The 22,657-nt window shown below is 39.4% G+C and overlaps 1 protein-coding gene and 2 pseudogenes across 3 annotated transcripts; 2 read left to right on the top strand and 1 right to left on the bottom strand.

Annotated features, from left to right (window-relative positions):
- The first annotated feature begins 5,223 nt into the window (after positions 1–5,223).
- On the top strand, positions 5,224–5,337 carry LOC111747319 (annotated as a pseudogene).
- A 591-nt stretch (positions 5,338–5,928) lies between these two features.
- On the top strand, positions 5,929–6,753 carry LOC105300680 (annotated as a pseudogene).
- A 7,245-nt stretch (positions 6,754–13,998) lies between these two features.
- PPP1R15B (protein phosphatase 1 regulatory subunit 15B) lies at positions 13,999–22,159 on the bottom strand. Of its 3 annotated transcripts, none has more exons than XM_023538272.1 (2): positions 20,783–22,159; positions 13,999–16,686 (listed from the first exon to the last, which is right to left on the bottom strand). In XM_023538272.1, the coding sequence occupies exons 1-2, from the start codon at positions 21,530–21,532 to the stop codon at positions 16,429–16,431; spliced, it is 1,008 nt and encodes a 335-aa protein (XP_023394040.1). In that variant the 5' UTR covers positions 21,533–22,159; the 3' UTR covers positions 13,999–16,428. The 3 variants fall into 3 exon arrangements, with proteins under 3 accessions (XP_023394040.1, XP_011371325.1, XP_011371324.1); XM_011373023.2 differs by having other exon boundaries at positions 20,375–22,155; XM_011373022.2 differs by having other exon boundaries at positions 19,622–22,150.
- Positions 22,160–22,657: the final 498 nt, after the last annotated feature.

Raw genomic sequence — 22,657 nt, 5'->3', positions numbered from 1 at the left:
TCTCCTTCCAAGTGCAACCCTTGCCTGGCGACCTCTTAGCCTGAAGACCTCTTTTCTGTCTGCTTCTTGTTTGTCATGTCTCCTTCCAAGTGCAACCCTTGCCTGGCGTCTTGCACTTATCACTGTTACAGCCCTCATCACTGTATGGAAGTTCACTGTCCCTGTAGACAGAAACTCTTTAGCAACTGGGACTGATTTTTAAATCTACTTTTTTGTCTTCATTTTACTCAGCATCATTTGACACAGTTGGCCACCCCCACCTTCAAGAAGCTTTTTTTTCTGTAGGCCTTCAAGGCATCACATTCCACTAGTTTTTTCCCTCTTCACTGGCTATTCTTTCCTATTCTCTTGGGTAACCACTTCTTCTCTGCTTAACCTCAAAATGTTGGGAGGACCCAAACTCTACTTCGGCCTGCTTCTGTACTCTATCTATATACTCTCTCTAGACCATCTTCCCCATTGTTTTAAATACCATCTACATGCTGCTGGCTTCCAAATTTCTGTCTGAATCTGACCCCTCCCTTGGGCTCCAGATGTGTATATCTAAACACCTACTTTTTCCCTACATGGTGTTTAATGAGCATCTCAAATTTAATATGGCCAAAATAGAACTCTTAATTTACAACTCCAAATCATTTCTCCATGAGTCCTCTTTATCTCAGTATATGGCACAATCAACAATCACCCCATTGCTTGGTACAAAATCCTATCCTGGTTTGCCTGGGACTTGTCTTGGTTTTAGCCCTGAAATTCCATGTCCCAGGAAACTCTTCAGTCTTAGTCAAACTGGGAAGGTTAATCATACTGCCTAGGAGTCACCCTAAATTTCTTTCTATTCCTCATGTTCCACCTCCAACCAATTGGATCTCCCTCCGGATACACCCTCTTTCCACCTCCAATGCCACTTGGTCCAAGTATCCAACATGTGCCACCTGGACCATCCCAATAGCCTCTTCACATGGTCTCCCTGCTTCCTTGGTTGGCCCAGTACATTTCTCTCATAATAGCCAGAAGAACTTTTCAAAGAGAAAATATGACTGTAGCACCCCACACCCCTACCAGTTCAAGGCCTCCAATTACACTTAGAATAATCCAAATTTCCTTTCTGTAAGCTCTGCATGACCTGGCCTTTGCTTACTCATCCACTATCATCCCATAGTCTGTTCCCCCTTCTTCCTATCCCTGCCTTCCCCTATCATTTCATGACTCACTCCCTCTAACCATTCAGGTATGAGGTCATAAGTCCGCACCTCAGCAATGCCCTCCCCAATCACCGTATCCAAAGTCACTCCCCAAGTTTCTCCCTATCATAGTGCTCTCTTCTGTTATCTTCATGGCATTTGTCACCACCTGAAGCTATTTTGTTAATTTTTTTGTTTTTGTTTATTGACTTCCTCATCTAAGATGTAAACTTCTTGGAAACAGAGACCTTGGCAGGCTTGTTCACATCTGTGCTTTCAGTACTTGGCCTGGCACACAGTAAGTACTCAGTAAATATCTGCTAAATAAATGAATATTCAGTACATAGTACAGGGTCTCTCACTGTACTCATAAAACGGTACTGAATAAACAAATTAATAAGAGCCAAGCTCTATGCTAGGCACTGGGCTCACCTTAATAACTTAGATATATTTCTTCAGGAGTTTATGGTCTACCGAGGAACAGATGCATAAATCAAACTTTTAAACTAATAATCATCAGTTACAAATATACCAGGGAGTAAGAAATGTCATATTCTTTTATTTTCTTAAATAAAATGTGGTCTGCTCTGGGACCCCAACCTACTGAGGTGGCAAGAGATTAAATCTTGGTTATTATTGAGCCCTATTCCCATCCCACAGAGTCATAAGGAGCATCGGGGAGTCCAAAGATCCAGCAAGGGCCTTTTAATCTTTAGCCCACCCTGGCCAACTGCTCGAGCCTTTATAGTTCCTTAAAGGGTCAGCTGCTTCTTGGCCAAGCTTGGATTTGGGGGAAAGAATAGGTAGAAGGTTGAAGCGGGAATTTTATGGGAGCAGAGTTCTTATCCAAACTACTCATGAGAACTTTCCGAATCTGCACGCCATTTTCAGCTCAGGATAATTGTTCCAAACCTGTGAATTCCACCTCCCTTCTGCCTTGGAACTATCCTACAAAACCTTCCTTAGGTGGCCCACCTTGCTGCTTCCTGCAGATGGAAAAGATGCTAAATGGTCAGTTATCCACAAAAGCAATTTTTACATCTCCTTCCACCAACCTGCTCCTCTTTCAGAATTCCCTGGCTCAGTTTAAAAAGCTGACTCATCGGTAATTTCACCTTCTCCTTCATCCAATAAGCCACTGAGTCTTGCTAACTATTATATCTCCATGATTCTCCCATTCTAGTTTAACCACCATCCCTCAGTTGAGCTCATTACTTCATACATACTCTTGCACAAGAAATTCTACTTAGTCTCTGTTTTAGGTTCTCCTATGTTCAATCCATCCACCAAATGACCCAAGAGCTATTCTAAAAGAACAAATCTGATCATGTCACTCCCTTGATGGCTTGTCACTTTATATAGAATGAAATAAACCAAATTTCTTAGCATGGCTTTCAAAGTACTCTAACCTTTAAAGTTTATATAACAAACCTTATCTTCCACTACACTTCTCCATCTCATAGAACATATACCCACCCAGCCTGACTAGACTATTGGCCACTTCTCAAACATGCTTCCTATATTCTTCCATTTTGATCTTTTCTCTAAAGCTATTTTTCCTACTTGAAATGTCCTTTGTCTCCCTACTATGCTTCAGGTCCCTCGCCTATAAATTGGAAAATATATAGATATATCACATAATATACACAATGTGAGTGTTTAATATGATTATCACATGCCAAATGTGGCATTAAAAACTTTTCAAACATTATCTAATTTAGTTCTTCCAATTATTCTCAAATACATTATTATTCAAATTTTACATAGATTATTCCTAAGATTCAAGTAATTTACTCAAGGCCACACAAGTGATGGAAATGGAAAACTGAAATTCAGCCCCAGTCTGTCTGAACCAATACCTAGTTTTCCTTCACAGCACTGGAAAGAGCCCTGGGAAGGAAGCCAGAGAGGGTTGATCTCTCAAACTCCCTCTTAGATGGAGTAGGCAAAGGAAAATATATGCTCTGGAAAAGAGCATAGGAAATATAGAGGAAGTTATATTAGGGTCAGAGTCAAAGGCAGATAACAGGCTAGCATGTATCCCCTTAAGGAAAAAGAAATGACAGGAAACATTACACATGGGTATGATCTCAATAGAAATATCAGAATTTGTGACCAGGAAAAAGTAAATGTGTTTCTGAAACCGTTACCTTGAGGAGACAATGAAATGACATCTTTAAAGTACCAAAAGAAAGAAAACATTAACTTAGAATTCTACAGCTAGTGAAAATATCTTTCAAAAAATGGAGAAAACTAAAGACTTTGTTTCAGACAAACAAGATCTGAGAGAAATCAGTAGCAGCAAACTTGCATGACAAGAAATGTTCAGGTGGAAGGAAAATGATATTTGATAGAGATTTATATCTATGCAAAGCACTGGAAATGGTACATATGTAGTAAATAAAAAGACTTTTCTTTTAATTTTCAATCCATTTAAAAGATGATTCACCCTTTAAAGCAAAAATAAAAGCAACATATTATACGTTTATAACTTTTGTGTAAAAAAAAAAAGGTACCACAACAGTAGCACAGTGGACAAGAGAGGAGAAATAGAAGCATACTGTTGTAAGGGGATGGTGAGTGTGTGTGTGTGGGGGGGGGGAGGGCGGGTATGTGTGGTGTATGCATGAAGTGGTATATTCTTATTTAAAAGTATGCTGTGATGAGTTAAAGCCATATAGCTAAACATTACAATAGCCACTAAAATCAATTTGAATAGAGGTACAGCTAATAAACCAACAGTGAAGATAAAATGGAATCACAGAAAAAAATACTCAATCCAAGAGAAGACAGAAAAAGAAAAGATAAAGGAATAAAATCAGATGGAACATACAGGAAACAAAAAGACAATAGATTTAAACTCAACTCTATAATTACATTAAATGTAAATGGACTAAATATTCCCAATTAAAAAGCAGATGTCATATTAGATTTTTAAAAATTCTTGTAGGCTGTCTTCAAGAAACCTATTTTAAATATAAAGACAGGTTAAAAGTAAAAGGATGGTCAGATTTTCAGCTATGGAGGCATGAAGAGATCAGTAAATCTTCACCAAAAGCAAACACAAAACTAGACAAAAATGCCATAAAGAAACATTTCAGGGCTCTGGAAATGAACCAAAGGCAGACCGAGAGAGAGAGAGAGAGAGAGAGAGACAGAGAGACAGAGAGACAGAGAGACAGAGAGACAGAGAGACAGAGAGACAGAGAAATTTATTCTTGAAAAATTGCTAGAGCTATAGGTATGATGTATTTAAAAAACTGGATTTCTCAACCTCAGTACTTGATATGTGGAGCTCAATAATTTGTTGTGTGGAGCTGTCCCAAGTATGTAGGATGTTAAGCAGCATCCCTGGCTTTTACCCACTAGTGCCAGTGGCATCCTCCCAATTTTAACAATCAATAATATCTCCAGGTTGGGAGGTTGGGGTAATGGGTTAAAGTACAAATTAGTGGTTGATAGTTGGGCACTGGAGCATGGCAGAGGGAATGCAGTTAGCATTAATATGATAGCTAAGTGGATTGCCAGGGGAGGGAGGGAGCAATTACGGGGATCATTTTATGAACATATAGTCAACTGATTTTTAACAAAGGTGTCAAGGTTATTCGATGAAGAAAGGACAGTCTTTTCAACAATTGAATATCTATGTGTAAAAACATGACTCTCAACCCTTACTCCATACCACATACAAAACTTAAAATGTATTATAGGCTCAAATGTCAGAGCTAAAACTATAAATATTCCAGGAAAAAAAAAACCAGCAAAAATATTTGCGACCTTGCATTAGGGAAAGATTTCTGAGCTAGCATACAAAAAACATGGACCATGGAAGAAAAAAATTGATAAACTGGGCTTCTGCAAAATTTTTAAATTTTACTCTTCAAGTGACATTATTAAGAAAATGAAAAGGCAAGCCACAGACTGGGAGAAAATATTTGCTAAACATTTATATGATAAGGAACTTATATCTAGTATATATTTAAAAAACATACACACGCACAGACATACACACACACAACTTGGTTAAAAAATAGACAAAGGAGTCTACAGCCATGCCACCCTGAACATGCTTGATCTAGTCTGATCTTGGAAGCAGGGTTGGGCCTGGTTAGTACTTGGATGGGAGACCACCTAGGAATACCAGGTGCTGTAGGCATCAAAAAAAAAAAAAAAACCAGACAAAAGATCTGAACATATCCTACACTAAAGATACTTGTTATTGTAAATTAACATATGAAAATTGCTCCATATCATTAAACATAAAGAAAATGCAAATAGACACAAAAATAAAATGCCACTACAAATCCACGAGAATAGTTAAATTTAAAAAGACTTATAACATCAAGTGTTAGTAAGGAACAACCAGACCTCTCATGCATTGCTGCCAAGTCAGAGTTTTCTTCTAAAGTTAAACATACACTTACCATATGATTCAGCAGCTTTATTCATAATAACCACAAATTATAAACAAATCAATTGTTCATCAACTAGTGAGTGAATAAAATGTGGCATAATCATACAATGGAACACTAGTTAGCAATAAAGAGGAATAGTCTACTGATATACTCAACAACATAGATATTTCAAAAGCATTATATTAAAGAAGCCAGACACAAAAAGGTACATACTGTATGTATGATACCATTTTTATGAAATTCTAGAAAAGGGAAAATAGTGATAAAAAGCAGATCAATGGCTGCCAAAAGCTGGAGGTTGGTTGAATACAAAAGAGCATGAACAGCTTTTTCCGGCTGGAACCATGGAGGGTGCAGAAGAGAAGAAGTTTCCTTCTGTGCCAGAAACCCCTAAGAAAAAGTGAAAGAATTTTGCAGAGCTGAAGATCAAGCTCCTGAGAAAGAAGTTCTGCCCAAAAGATGCTTCAAAAGACAAGGAGGAAGCTTATCTATGAAAAAGCTAAGCACTATCACAAAGAATATAGGCAGATGTACAGAACTGAGATTTGGATGGCTAGGATGGCAAGAAAAGCTGGCAACTTCTATGTACCTGCAGAACCCAAACTGGCATTTGCCATCAGGATCAGAGGCATCAACAGTGTGAGCCCCAAGGTCCAAAAGGTGCTGTGGCTTCTTCTCCTTTACCAGATCTTTAATGGCACCTTTGTTAAGCTCAACAAAGCTTTGATTAACATGATGAGGACTATGGAGCCATACATTGCATGGGGGTACCCAAACCTGAAGTCGGTCAATGAATTCATCTACAAGCATGGTTATGGCAAAATCAATAAAAAGCGAATTGCCCTGACAGGAAACACATTGATTCCTCATTCTCTTGGTAAATATGGCATCATTTGCATGGAGGATCTGATTCGCGAGATCTATACTGTTGGAAGACGCTTCAAAGAAGAAAGCTACTTCTAGAGCCCTTCGAGTTGTCTTCTCCATGAGGTGGAATGAAGAAAAAGACCATCCATTTTGTAGAAGATGGAAACACTGGCAATGGGGACCAGATCAACAGGCTTATTAGAAGGATGAACTAAGGTATCTACCACGATTATTTTTATAATCTGGTCAGTTATTAAACAGTGCCTGTTTCAAATTGAAAAAAAAAAAAAGCATGAGGAAACTTCTGGGTGATGTAAATGCTCTGTATTTTGATTGTGGTAGTATTTACATGACTGTACATTTGTCAAAACTCACTGAATTTTATACGTATATAAATCATACCTCAATATGCTGATTTTTAAAAATGGCCTTACTATCACGGAAAATTGGATATGGAAATGATACCCTGCCTAATGAAGAAATGCCTTTTATAACACTGACCAAGTTCCAATGAACCTCACACCATCACTTGAAAGATCGATAATGAAGACATAACATCAACTGATTTAAAATCTTAGGTTTAAAGTCATCACTAGTAATACTAGCTTCTCAAAAATATCTCAAGTACTATAATAAACACAATGTATACATTGAAGATAGACCTTTCACACATTTAACTGCTTCTTTGAAACATGTAAATTAATAAATTACTTAATTGTTATGGAGGGGACAGCATATCCATTGGGAGAAGGAGGCTATGGAAATTGTCACTTGAGTTAAAGAAAAGTGTATTGTGCACCTAAGACATTCTGGCCCCTGTGCTGAGGACCCATCCACCAAAGAGGTGGCAGTCTACAGGAAGAAAAGGAATTGCGAACTACAATTACAATTCAATGTGATATGAACAGTGATAAAAAGGTGTAGAAGGTTCTGTTAATACTGAAAACAAGATAATGAACTCTAAGGATATAGAGATGGAATCATCGTCAGAGATGCCATCAGAGGGAAGATGAACCTGATCAAGGAAGGTAAATACTCGCTATGGACCCTGAGGGGGTCTATGCCAAACAGGAGGGAGAAGGGACACTGGCTTAATATAACTTGTCATCTCGCTTGAAACAACCTGGAAAATTAATTGCAAGAACTTGTACCTGCTTCAATCTTTTGAATTCCCAGCAGGACTAGTCTTCTGTAATTCATATTCCTATAAAAAAAACGGCCATCCCTCAGGCAGTACTGGATTACACCCCTCCAGGTCAATGAAGTTGTGACTCTTGGCAGGCTGTCCTGGGGAAAGGAATCAGTTCACAAGTGGATGTCAAGAAAATATGGCAATAATAAAAATAAACAAAACACAAAAACCTCCTCTGTAAGTTACTGAAGGTACAAACAAACAAGGAAAGAAATAAACTCTTACCCTCCCTACCCAGACAAATCAAGCAGAAATAAAAGAAAGGAAAGGCACCACAGTAAAACAGTTGAAAGATGCCTCAGTCACTGCAGGCACAAGAAAATTGTATGCACACGCACAATGGCCTTCCATTCTGCACCCCTGAAAGACGGTTGGGGGCAGCCCCTTGGAGCCAATACAACCAACCAAAGAGCAGTCTTGGATATCCACCTGGCCTTGGCTACTTTACTAGTTCTAAGAAGGAAACAGTCAACATTAGCATAAAGCCCCAGCTCAGTAGTTCTTGAGGTTCCTTTCCAGCTTCCAGGCCAGTGACATGTACAACTGTAATTAAACACAGTGATTCTCCATGCCTGGAGCAATGTGGCAACCTCTCTCTCCTCTCATTGAGAATGACTGCCCTGACTCACAATAGAATACAATAGAAAACTGAACACTGAGCAAATAGTTCAGGGTGAACAAAGCCCTAACTGGAAAAACCCTAATACTCAAACCCAGCAAATAACCCTATATCAGCCTCTTAGATGCCACCTCCATTTCCCTAAATCCTCACTATGTTTATTTTATTTTCTCTCCATGTGTATCAGGAAGAATCAATTCATTTGTTTGTAATTAAATACAAATTTTGGTTCTCTCATAAGAAACAGCCCCTACTTCTGAGTAGTTATCACAAAAAAATGAGTCACAGCCCTAGCATGGGCAGAGCATGGAAGTTTCTCAGCTTGTTTATACTGAGGAATGACCTCCAAGTAAGCAACAGCCATCAGATTAGGAATAACAGGAATCCACCAGGCACTCGGAGACGGTAATGCCATCTAGTGGAATCAACAGAGCATCTCTAGTGACCCAAAGCCAATCTTTTGCCAAAAGGGAGTAGAACAGGAACCTCTGGTGTGGTGGGAAGAATACTTTTGTACTCTAGTAGAGAATATTAATTCTGGAAAAGAAAGGTCTCAGCTGATTTGATTACATATTAAATTCATAAATTAACATGTACCTTATTAATGACATTCAAATTAATTGAGTGGTATCCCTACCCAAATTGAAATTTGTAATTACATTCTACAAATTTAGAGCTTACTGAAGCTTGTCTCTATAGACCTTTCAGTTCTGTGGTTCTACATCATCTACAATTGTGGCACATTTTGTTTCTAATCAGACATGGCTGTGTCGATGAAATCTCAGTAAGGACTAGATGAGAGGCGACTAAGAAAGTTATTAACTCATTCAACAAATATCTATCGACTATCTATGATTTGCCAAGCACAGTTCTAGGCTCTGGGCTCACAGAGTAAACAAGACACATAGGGTCCCTGCTCTCAGAGTTTACAGACTAGTGAAGATGGCAGCAGACAAGAAACAAGTAAAAATGTTAACGAAGTCAGAATGAACATAATTTTAAAAGATGAAATGAGAAAGAAAGGTGTTGGGGGATGGAGTGGTTAGAGGTCTCTTGGAAGAGATATTTGAGGTCCAAAAAGGAGCTAGTCTTCTCGTAATGAAATTTGTTTTTAAAATAACCATTCCTGAACATACATCCAGGTGAGCCTCTTTCAAAATTCTTCTGGGACTTCTCTCTGGTTTTTGCTTTCAGAGCCAATGTATGAACTCCATCAAGAAAAGCAGGCTTGGGAAACAAACAAACAAACAAACAAACAAAAAAGCATAGGCAATAGGGGCTTTGTTCATTCCTCTCGTGACCACATCAAAATTGAGACAGAAACCCAGAGCAAACAGCAAGTAAAGTCACCTGGGATCTAGATGAACAGAAGCACTACAACTAGGAAGAAAAATAATTAATCAACCTGCAAAGGGTAGAGGGTAGGAGGGGACGAAGATGCGAAGCTGCCTGGTAACCTAGCAGCTAAGTGGGACAGAGGCTGGAGCAGCCACAGAGGCCTCTTAAAGGGGCCGTGTCCATGAGTGGACTTTCCCAGTGACAGACCTGCTCGCTCTGAGCACCAGCGCCGGGTCAGCTGCACAGGGAGCACCAGGGACTTACACGGGGACACTGAGATGTTGAAGTGAGGGCCGGAGGCAAGGCTCTTTCCAGGGCAGAAATGCTGGTGGTATCCATTGTTCCTCCATTAAGCCCTCCCTCCTCCCAATGTGTGGAGGCAGCACCACCATAGCTGAGATGTCATCTAACTGAATAACAGAGGTCGCTACACCCAGAGGATTCCCTGAAACTCTGCTTCCCCTAATTTGTGGCCCCAGCCAAGCCACATCCAGGTGTGTCCTCCACAAGTCCCATGCTCCTTGTTGAGCAGCACCAAGACTCACACTGGTGGCAGCTGAGCTCAGTTTCTGGTGTGGTTTCTTGGGGCAACTATAAGCACAGCATCAGTGGATTGCTTGCCGAATCTTAACAGGTGGCCCTGGAGGGGCACAGTCTGAAGCTAAATTTGGCCCACAGCTGAACCCTTCTCAGGACTGTGCCACTGGACACCTACTTCAGAAATCCACACTAAGACAACCAGGAGAATTAGGAGCTTTGCTAAGTACCTAGAAACAGACATGGAAAGACAGCCAAAATGGGAAGACAAAGAAGCAGAAACCCTATGACAGAACAGAACAGAGATCCAGATATAATGGAATCAAGTAATCTAACAGATGCAGAGTTCAAAACACTGGTTATAAAAAAAGATGCTCAATGAACTTATGGGAAGTGTAGATAAATTCAGTGAGAACTTTAACAAAGAGACAAAAAACATAAAAATGGAAATGGAAATTATAAAAGGGAACCATTCTGAAATGAAGAACACATTATCTGAGATGAGAATTATATTAAATGGAATAAACAAATAAACAAAGTGAATAAAGAAAAGGATCAAATGCCTTATCTAGAGGACAGGAAAGCCAAGGAGACACAATCAGAATGGCAAGAGATGAGATGCCAAGACTATAAAAATAATTTAAGGAGCATATGGGACACTATTAAGGATTCAAATATGCATCTGATCAGCATAACTGAAGAAAATCAAGATGTTGAACAGCTGTTTGAAGAAATAATGATGGAAAACTTCCCTAACCTGGTGAAGGAAATGGACATAAAACCCCAGGAAGCTCAGAGAATTCCGAAAATCAGAGATCCAAAGAGTCCCACACCAAGACACATCATAATTAAAATGCCAAAGGTTAAATACAAAAAAAAAAAGAATATTAAAAGCAGCAAGAGAACACCCATAAGACTGGCCCCTGATTTCTCAAAAAAAGCTTTGCAGGACAGAAAGGCTTGGCAAAAAATATTCTACACAATGAAAACCCAGGATCTACAACCAAGAATAATTTATCCAGCAAAGATGTCATTTAGAGCTGATGGACAGATAAAGAGCTTCCCAGACAAAAATAAGCTAAAGGAATTTATCGAAACCAAGCCAGTATTACAGAAAATGCTGGAGAGACTTCTTTAAGAACATGTATCAAAAACATGACTAAAGAATGGTAATAACTACATTCCTATCAACAAGTACCTGAAATAGAAAAGAATTAAGTGCTCCAACCAAAAGATAGAGTGGCTGAATGGATAAGAAAACAAGACCCCTACATATGCTGCCTACAAGAGACTCACTTCAGATTAAAAGACACACACAGACTAAAAGGAAGGGAATGGAAAAGGATATTGCCTTGATGGACCTAGAGGGTATTGCACTGAATAAACTGTCAGATAGAGAAAGACAAATATCACATGATTTCACATACATATGGAATCTAAAGAACAAAATAAATGACAACAACAAAAACAGAAATAAACTCATACAGAAGAATATTTTGAGGGCTACTAGATTGGAGGGGGTTGAGGGGGAAGGTGAAAAGGGCAAAGGGATTAAGAGGTATAAATATAGATAGTTATAAAACAGACAAGGATTTATAAAGTGTAGCACAAGGAAAATAGTTCATAATAATATAATAAATATGTAAGGCAGAAGAGGGTACCAGATTTAGTGGGGCGATCACTTTTGAGTTATATAGATCTCTTATTACTATGCTGTACAAACTGAAACTAATATACTATTGTATGCCAAGTATAATTGAAAAAAAGTCATTGAATTGTACAATGGAAATAAGAGTAACAATTGTCTATATTTGAATAAAGCCAGAGAAAAAAAGAAAAAAAAAAGGCTTAATTCAAAGCAACATAATCCAGTTTAACTTTGACCCTAAACATCTTTTGGGATATTTCTGAAAGTTACTCCAATTTCAGAGTGTGTATATTAACTTAACGTTCTGGTTGGGAAATATGCAATAAGCTCTGAAGAGTGAAGAACTCTGTGAGGTCCTTTCTTCTCCGTGGAGAGTATCTCTAATGAGCACACACCTTGGCAATTGTGCTGTTCTTTTATGAAGTTCCTCATCTTCCTTCTTCTAGGTAAGGATTTATAAGACAGTGGTGAAAAAAATTTCAGTGGACAGGAGGAAACTGGAAAAGGATAGTACTGAGATGAAGGGAAGAGTAAAAGATTAAATGAAAACCTGAAAAATGGCTTCAAAGCTTCTTCCCCTATAGCTCAGCTTTCTAGACATAATAGTCTCATTAGATCTCTAAGCTGCCCTCCCCATGGGTCCAGCCACTTACTTTCCAAAAATCCAGTTCCCTGTCAATGGTAAAACACTGATGTAACACAACTGTTACATAGCAATACTACCCCCACCTCCACCCTGTGCTCTCATCCCATGTGTAAAATTATCTCTTTAAATCACCTAATGTCAAGCCTCTCACTAAAATGTATTAATTGAAAGCTTGTTTGATGAATCCTCAGTGAACAGGATTAGAAGAGCTCTATTTCTATTTATTACACATATTGTTATAGATCTTGTTATCATGCTGCCTCTGTATTTCAAAGTCATAACTGACACAGTCTCATTGGAGAAAATCCAGAGAGAAAAAGGCTGTTTTGTATTGATCATAGAGCATTCAACAAGTGCATAAGAAAAAATTCCTAATTTCCAATGTAGAAAAATTTCAAAGATGTGACATGTGTCCTAATCAGTTAAGTGAAGAAATATCAAAACCTCTTTATACACATAAAAAGAAATTTAAGTCTCTCACCTCAAAAAGGCACGCTGGGTAGCATACCTATTTTTTAGAACGTAGCAAGAATGCCTTTATATATCTCTATATTAGATGCTTTTATAAATGACATTTTTATGAGAAAAAAATATTTCTAATACTTTTTAAAAGTATATATAGAGGAAGGTCCAAAGGAAGTTTCGAAATGAGACCACCAAATTCTATGTGTAACTTGAAATTTCTAAGGTCAGCAATTATATTTGCTTTAAACTTTTGATTAAAGTAGGAAAAAACACACCACACAATTTCTATAGGATATCAAGGAACATGATAGCAAGAAAATCTGGCTTGATGTGAATATGCCTTCCTGGAAAAAGACAGCCAAAAATGCTTAACCCCAAGATGGTATAAAAGTATAACCTGGGGCTGTCCATTCAGTTTGTACTAAATACTGATTATCTGCAACTTAATGTTTCTTTCCTTCCCATTTACAATTATACCTTTTATAAATTTCTTCACTGGCTAGAAGAGCCAAATATCTAAGAATTATATTATGCCTTAATCCATTAATAGGCTTGCTATAACTCAAATGTTTGCCTTTTTTTCAGGGTAAAGTTTTTTCTAATGTCTCCAGCACATTTATTCAATACCATACATCATGATTTACAATACCACGGTTATCATTAATGATGCACAAAACAGAAGCAGATTTCCCTGCTACTTAGGAGAAACACTATGCTAATCCCAGTGGGCAAATTTTACTGCTCCTGTGAATATTTTTGATTTTACTGTTTTCTTTGCAGCAGAAGTAGATGGCTGGACCAATTTTAGATTCTAATCCCCAATCTCTAAGCCTGGCTACATTTCATACCTAAAGAACCAAATTTTCCTTTCCATTATTAAAATGTGGTTTGCAGTTACAATATTTATCCCATTAACATTCCTGTCCTTCAATCAGCTAAGGTGCAATTTACAATTCCCATAACCTTTTTAAACCACAGAAATTTGTCCAGCACCTCTCAATTTATAGTGCTTCCCCAAAAATAACTGATTTTCTCCTAAAACTCCTGCTCCAAAACCAATGTAAAATACTACAAAACATAAAATACAAAGTTGAACCAAAATATCACATAACATTTAATAATTGCAAATATATTTATTACAATTTACAGATTAGTTGTTATATACACAAATAGAATTTTACTATAAAATCCCAACAAACTGGTAACATTTAACTCATTGGTCTACAGAAGCCAATTTAGAAGTCTTTTAGTCTCTTAACTTCACCTTCCTTAAATTATAAAAAAATAAAATCTGATAGTTTTGATTTCAAGTTAAAGATGAAGAGGTGCTATTATTACATTTCAACATTCAGGGAAGTTTTACCTGTCTGTACAAAGCCCTTCATATGCTACATTGATACTTAAAGCACCATTGCAAGACTTTAAATGAGTAAAATGTTCAATTAAAATTTCTAAGGATTTTAAGATCAGGTGGAGGTTTAACTTTGTTCTAACAACTAGGATTAGGATGAAACTGGTAAGAATTGTTTTTCTTCTTCTATCCAACTTAAAAATAGTCCCTTCCATCCTTCTCATCATCCTCTAACCACTTCTTTTAAAGGAGGGTAGTAAATGGGAGAATTGTTAACCAAGCTTTTACTCATTTGGTACTGAGACTGAAGTTGGAATCCTAAGGGAACAGTTTCCCATGATCCAATTAATGTAAAGATAGCTATTATTTTCAAATAGGTAGGGGTGCTAGATTTCAGAAACACAAAACACATCCCGAGGCCCTGAAATAAAATAGTATACTTCATTCTGGTTTTAAAAGAATTCCTGCACATTTTCAAAACACTTTTTTCAAGGCAAATGATGCCTTCTTCCTGCCTGACACAGCCGGTGCCTGGAACCAGCCCGCTTTCCTGGTATTACACTCGATTCTGTGAATGCATTCCCTATGATTACCTGAAGTAGAGGTGCAGAAAACACGTTGACTAAGGGCTCTGCAAAAATCTTACCAAGTTTTATGTTGTTGCACTCTCAGTGTGTTTATGTACGAAAATATCTAACACTGGAGGCAGTTCTTAAAGCAAACCAGATAGGAATAAAACAACGACCTGGTAGATTATAAACTGAGGTAGTAACCCTGCAAGAACTTCTGATAAAAACTGTCCCCACACTGAACTTCAAAATTAAGAGTTCCTCTATTCACGTTTTCCATTACCTATAACAGGAGGCGCATGGAATAAAAATAGATCATTAAGGAGTTGGTTAACATTCCCTCAACCTAACAGATGCACACCATGTCGAGCTACTTATAAACCAAGCACAATCAGTCACTGCAAAAACCTGGATTCAAAAGTAAACTTTGGGCTATAGATATTAAGACGTTCTAGTTGTTAAATCTATAGTTCTATCCTTTCCTGAAAGTATAGGCCCTGCTTCTCCCATTATTAAAATGGAACACAATAAACTTGGATACTGACCGAAGGCTATATTTTACATTTCAAACTGGAGAATTCAGAACTGGCCATTTTCAAATTTACAGTGTCATGCTAACAGGTTTTTAAAGTGACAGTGCCGAAGCATGATATTAATAACACTGGTTTTCTGTTGAGAGCATATACAACAAAACCAAACTGCTCTGATGTGTCCTATCTTCTTCCTAGGAAAATTCTAGGCTTTTAATTTTAAAAAATAAATGCCTATGATGTAATGATCACTTTCTGGTGTCTTTTATAACAATTTCCATCTGTTGAAAGATACAAAGAGCCATTCAAATGGGAACTACAATACATATACAGAACTCTCTCCAAAAAAACAGTTTGCACAGAAATTAAATATGTTAGATATTAAAATTTGGAAGAAATTTTAGCGTTCCCAAAGTAGTAGAGAGTAACCCACATGTAGTTTTTGTGGCAGTCCTTGGAAATATCTTAGGTGGAACTTTACCCAGAAATAAAACTCACTATACATTTTCAACCCAAGTCATTTTTAGAACAACAGCAACAACAAAAGTGACACTAGATAATATATCTTAAGTTGGTAGCATATACAAGATTACTTTCTTAGCCTTAACGTAGACGGGCCAAATCACTGAAATAAGAAAACATAGAAAAAAACATAAAAGCCCATTAATTTCAGAATGTTGAAGAGGGAAAAAGAAGAGAGCCCCAAGTTTTTATAGACAGGTACATACACATCATTTAAATTAAAATGGAAAATGGGCTTTGAACCCTATATTGTTTCCCAAGAAAATAAGTTTCAAAAGTGCAAAATTACACCTTAAAAGGTTCCCTTTTCAACCTCAGCAAGCAAACAACATCCAAAAACACATCCAACTAAATAAACAGTGGAGGATTAGAAATCACACTATCTCATCCTTCATTATCAGAGCCTGGCTTCAAACATGGACATTTGAGTGGGATATGTTGCAAAACAATATTAAACAAGGTCGCTGGATCCAAGTTACATATCCTCTTTAAAAAAGTCAGAGGACAGCTGCCATTTTTTGTTTTAAAAGAAACCTCTCAAGTAAGAATTAGCGTATGCTAGGGCCAGACGCTATCAAATCATCTGCACAGGGCTCGAAAACATCAAGTCCTTTGAAGCATGTCTCCTGCAGTCTATGAAACATTCTTTCTCTGTGCTCAAATGTCAAGCAATATCCAATAGCATCTTCTGTTTCTTGAATTCGTTTCTGGAACCTGCATCCGTCTCGTGCAAATTCTTCCCATGGTCCTTTTCGATCCTCATCTCCACTTATATAATACTCAGTAACTTCTTCAAGGAAGGTTACCTATGAAGACAAAGACTAACTTTATTAACTCTCTGGGACCTTACAAACATCATTGAGGTAATTAGCCCTTTATGTTACTAATTCTTTCAGAATATCAAATATCTTACAAAAATATTTGGCCTCAGCAATAAACAGAAGTTAAAAAAAGACAGTTCTGACTAGATGGCATCTGAGTAAAACCATGGGCAAACACTACCTTAATTTTACACAGAAACACACACACAGAGTCATGTCCCCAATCCTTCATCTTTTAACTCCCCTGCCCCCACCTTTGGCTTTTTAGGTTAATAAAATAAATCCAACTGGGGAACTGTAATTTTTATGATGTAATTAATCCTTACTCTTTTTTTAATCTTTAAAGATTAAAAAGATACTCTTTAAAAAGAGTATCACAGTTCTGTGATACTCTTCTTCCAAAATGACAAAAGATTTCAGAAACATACCTGGAAGTCAATGCTTTCATTATAGTACAAAAGCTTTAAAAAAATTTTTTCCACTTATTTCTATTCTTCCTTTTCAAAAGAAATTTCACTTTTCAATGCTTTCCAATATTTGAATAATAAACATTCTTTCATTACTAGTTTTGTAATCAGAATACAAAAGAGAAAGTTACTTTATACAAAGTGCAGCAAAATTAACATCTTTAAGTCTGTTATTATAAGAGACTTTGTAGTTAAGATAAAAACCCTCTTTGTATTCCTCAATATGCTATCACTATACATGAAATTGTGAACACTATTATATATGATCACATGTAATGAGTGACAGTTCCTGTTAATCTCTACTTAATTTCCAATATAGAAATTTTGTAAGATATCAAACTCCAAAAGTATGTACCTTCTTGCTTTAAAGTATGTTTAATAGTTACATCAGCTAATCCCAGGGTGGCCTACTACTTTCATTCCCTTTACATCAGGCCAACGAATGCCCCCGAGGACAATTAGTAGGTATGTAACCCCTTACTAGATATTGCATTCTAGTGTTATTTATTGTGTCACTAAGATAGGTAACATTTACATAGTGTTTACCATATACCAGGCTCTTTAAAGCACTTCATAATTTTATCTCATTTAATCCTCATATCAACCCTATAAGGTATGCACTATCATCATTTCCATTGTACAGATACGGAAAAAGACCCACAGGTTAACTGGCTTGTTCAAATCGAACAGCTTCTATATGATACAATCAGGATTTAAATTCTCAGTCTGGCTCCACGATCTGCTCTATGATATACCAGGACACAAAGCATTTTAAATTCTCAGATCTGAAAGCTTCATTTAAAGAATTAGGCACTATCCATTAGTCCCATATACTTAAAGAATGGAAAGTAGGCAAAGGCTGCCAAATAGTTTTACCATATTTTAGACATAATCTTTTATAAATGTTGCTTCTAGTTCACAGTCAATAGTCTCACATCTACTTGACTCATATCATTTTTACTCAATAGCAGATTAAAATGAAACATGCAACCAGGCTGACGTCCCTGACAGTAAGAGCTACCATTTAAAAGCAAGGCAATGAACTATGAGTTTTATTTACTCATCTTATTTGAATCGTGCAATAACTCATACAACAGATATGATTATGGTTATTTTCATTAGATAAATGAACGAATCAAGGCCATGAGAGGTCAAGTCACTTCTCAGATTTGGGTGTCTTTCCAAATCTCTTGGCCCTAACCACTCGGGAGTAGGGAACACAGGTCTCCAGATGTCAAGTGCTCATTCCACTGCCTGACTTTGTTTCTTACCTATTCACTAAATAGGTCAATTTGTCATGGGCCCCTTAAAAAGATACAGAAAAGTTCTTTTATGGTGACATTTACAGAAGTGTAAACTAAAATTTAATTTTAACATGACTTATTCTGCATCTACAGATAAGACATAAAATTACCACATTTAGAGATACTTTCTACCCCAAGAATAGTTTCAAAGTATTAAGTTGAACATTTGTAGCCAATGGATGAGAGTACTGTCCACTGGAAAATCCCTGAGGCTTCCGAATCTGCACTCAATAATATTCACCTGCTCCTTTCTCTGTCCAAACAAAGGTACAAATAACCAAAAAAACTTTTCCTCTACAATAAAAGGTACCCTGTGTTTGGGTAGGATTTCTCTCCAGTTATTAACTTTAGCTAAATAAACAACTGAGGGGGAAAAAAAATAAAGCAATTCAAAAAACTGCCAAAATAAAGTTAACTTGACAATGTGTTGAAAGATAAAATGTTCTATGAAGTTTTAAGACTAGCCTGGGAATAGGATGCAACTACTTAAAATAAACCAAGTAAGTGATCATCATTTTATATGATTATTAACCTACAGCTGGCCAATGATAACAGGTATTGCATTCTTAAAGAAAAGGCAATACTATTTCCTGTACTGTTTTTGACTGCCAATCAAAATCGAGTACATATCACAAAGTTTTTAATACTGAAATCAGTATTTTCCTTTCATGGCAAAAATCAGATAAATCTGACTTGCCCCTTGGTATCATCATCCCTTTGGATTCTAATGGATAAGAATGAAGACACTTATAACACACCACACACTTAACATTTTAAAATGCTATGGCTATACTTGGACCTTCCCAATCATTAGAAATATTAAATCATGTGCACACAAGGTTTAATTTTTCTGCTCCTTAAAGAGTGAAAAGTTGAAGCTTGTAAATAGCTCAGAACTGCCAACTCAAATAAAAATGGCACTTTCCTGCTAACATCTATACACTGGCGTCTCCAATTTGGACAGGAACCCTCTACTTGAGGGGGAAAAAAGAGGGTCATTTCTCAATCCAAGTACATGGACTTAAGACATTTAGAGGCCTTCTTCAAACATATGCACTATTATTCCTCCAGAAAAGTCATGCTGCTATATTTAACCATATCAAAACAATCCTTACAAAATATCAAGCAGTTTAAAAGAAAGAAACAAACCTTTTTTCTCCTGATTTGTGTGTGTCTTTCTCCAGAAAGACCCCCACCCTGTACCAAGTCTGGACATTCACTGTCTTGGCTCCCTAACGGTTGCACCTTACAAGACAGTGAGGTGTGACACTCAGAAACAGCCACAACGAACTCCGATGGCCTCTCTGAGTCATGACAGCCTTTCCAATTTTTCCCTGATGTTTGAAAAGGAGCCTTAAAATTTAAAAGGTTGTAGGGGTCATCTGAATTACAGAAAGAGTTCCACAGTTTGAGACTCTCTGCTTCATCTGCACTAGATTCCCAGTCATCTTCCTCCCCAGAATTATGGTCAGGAGACTCAGGAAGGCTTCCAGTTTGGAGAGAATTCTCTAGATCAGACTTGTCAGGCAAATCTTTCTCTGAGTCAGAAGAATCTCCAGGAACAATTCTGGCAGAGGTCTGAACAGCTGCTGTAAAGTTTTGGGGATTATAAGGATCTACACTGTAGAAAGAGTTCCAAAGGTGAAGCCCTTCAGAGTCTTGTTCAAGGTCTGATTCTGAGAGTGAGCTATCACTATCAAAACCATCATCCTCAGCTTCCTCATCCCAATCCTCACCTTCTGAATCAGAACTTATTTCTAGGTCACTGGACGCACCTCCCAAAATATAATCTATCAATTTATTACTACACGCCGGTCTGACAGAAATGGGACGGTCATCTTCTATGTCTGAAGGGTCAACTACGCTTATTTGGTCCTCCCCAGGCTCTCTTTCCATAGGTACCTCACGAGATGGACAACTTTCCGGAAGACCCTGTTTTTCCAAAGCAAGAGGCACCTCTTTAGTCAATTCTATTTTTTCTTCCGTGGGTTCCTGGACGGTTCCGGGAATGGCTCCAGCAAAAGGAACAAACTGTGTCAGATTATCTATGCACGCCTTCGGGTCCATCCGGAGAAGGCTGTGTTCCTCCTCCAGACTGTGGTAGCCATGATCTTGGTCGGGGGTGGGTAAAGCTTGCCCCTTGCTAGCCTGCTGAAGAAACTCCAGCCGTTTCATGCGAACATGGTGGATTTCTGGCCGACCTTCTCTCGAAAGAGGTGGACATTCCTGCCACGAGGTGTGAGTGATCTCTGCATTCAGTGGCTGGGGATGAGAATGATCCTCAGGCAGACAGCTGCTCTCTGAACTTACCGTCTGTAAACCAACTAGCTCGCCATTTCCAACGCCGTTCTGATAGCTAAGCGCTACACTCGGAAGGCAGTCCAGATAAGAGGGGTTCAGCAAATAGGAGACGGTGCTGAAATTGCTTAAGCGCTGAACGTTTTGAGGCTCGCAGGGCGAAGGGCCAAGTTCTCGGTCGGAAAACAGACGGGCTTGAAGGCTATTCGGCAACAGCTCCACTCCCCACAGCTGCTGCTCGAGGAGAAAAGCGTGGGCCGCGGGGTCCAAGGCCTTTCCCCTGGCTTTCAGTTCCAATTCCAGATCGGTAGACGAGCACTGCCAGTGGATCCCCTCCTCTATCCAGTCCAGGAGACTGGCAGCCGCGTCGGCCGAGGGGTCCAGCCTCAGCGAACTCAGAGGTTTCTGCGACGCGGGGGCGACTGGGTCCCCCCGAGCCCTCAAGGCTCTCAGAACGTTGTAGCCTCCAGAAAAATCTATCCATCTGGACGGAATCATCTCACCGAGAAGCTGGCTCCAAATGAGCAGCTTCTGAAGCAGGCTGGGGAGTGGCGCGAAGAGCTGGGAAAGCAGCTTCATCCAGTAGCTGGTCCGAGCCTCAGGCCGAGAAAAAGCCGTTTTGGGGTCCCCGGGATACTCCGCAGCAGGAGGTGTAGGGAACCTGGCAGTGCCTGGTGGCGAGCACCGACGGAAGGGCAGCCGGAACGGGGGGCCCGCTCGAGGCGCCAGGCGTCCCCGCGGCCCGTCAGTTCCCGGCTCCATCGCCCTGCTCTTGGCAGTGTCTCAGCGAGGTGCGGGGACGAGGCAGCAGGTATTCGGACGGGATCTGGAGAGGCCTACAAGGTCGCGGCCTCGTCTCATGGAGGAGTCGGCGCCGCAGGCCGGTCGCCGGGACAGCAGAAGAGCCACAGAGGGCAGCGGCTTCGGCCGTAGGTGGCGGTGGCAGAACGCAGTCCCGAGCAGCTGGCGCAGAACACGGCGGCGGCAGCGACACCCATCCCGGCGGGAAGGAGGCGTCCTAGTCGGCTCGAGGCCTCTCCACCATAGAGAGGAGGCCTCCCGCGGCGGGGTCGCCACTTCCACAAGAGACGGATCGTTTAAAAGCCCCTCACAGCGAATTCCCGGAAGGGCTGGGCGGCCAAGAAGGCGGGCGCGGGGATAAACCCAGTCCAAAATGGCCGCAGGGCCACAGCCAAGGCCGAATAACCCCAGGAAACTCGACGGGAACCAGGACGGCGTCCGCTACGCCACCAGCTCCGCGCCGCCGAACGTCACTCGCAGAGCCCGAAAAGCGGATTCTTCCGCGCTCTTCCGGGCGGCCACTGATTGGTCTGGCCCGGGTCCCTGTCGGCTTCCTTACTCTCGGTAGATCCAGCTCGCGCGCAGAAGGTTGCATCAGCCGGGCCCGGCTTCGGCGCATGCGCGCTTGCTTCTCGGTGGTCTCCTAGGAGACCGCCCTCCGCTCCCCCCCCCACGCCCTCTGGGCGAAAGGGAACGTTTGCAGATAACATATTTCGGGGTTCAGTGTTGTTGAGTGATAGATAGATCATCAGCTGAGATCCAAGCATAGTAAGAGCTTGGCAATGCTGTGTAAATACACATCTGGTGTTAAGGCATAATCTGGAGTGAATAATAGTAAAAAATAGTAAGTAAAAAAACGAATCATTCTTAGGCATTCCCGCCTTCTAGATTTTAGGATTTCTAAACCACTCTTTAGCTCTCTCTACCTAGAATATAACTTTGAGGTGTTTCAGCGTCCAATCTACATACAACCCGCACGAAAATGTGAACTCTTGTTTCTCAGGTGTGTCCCTATTAGACTATCCCTTTTCAGTGGGGCAAACTGAAGTCACAGAGAAGGAAAGAAACAGTCCCCCAAACTGTTTA

This window comes from Pteropus vampyrus, unplaced genomic scaffold, assembly GCF_000151845.1.
Source record: "Pteropus vampyrus isolate Shadow unplaced genomic scaffold, Pvam_2.0 Scaffold217, whole genome shotgun sequence".
NCBI lineage: Eukaryota > Metazoa > Chordata > Mammalia > Chiroptera > Pteropodidae > Pteropus > Pteropus vampyrus.
This window is presented reverse-complemented; position numbering and strand designations above follow the sequence as displayed.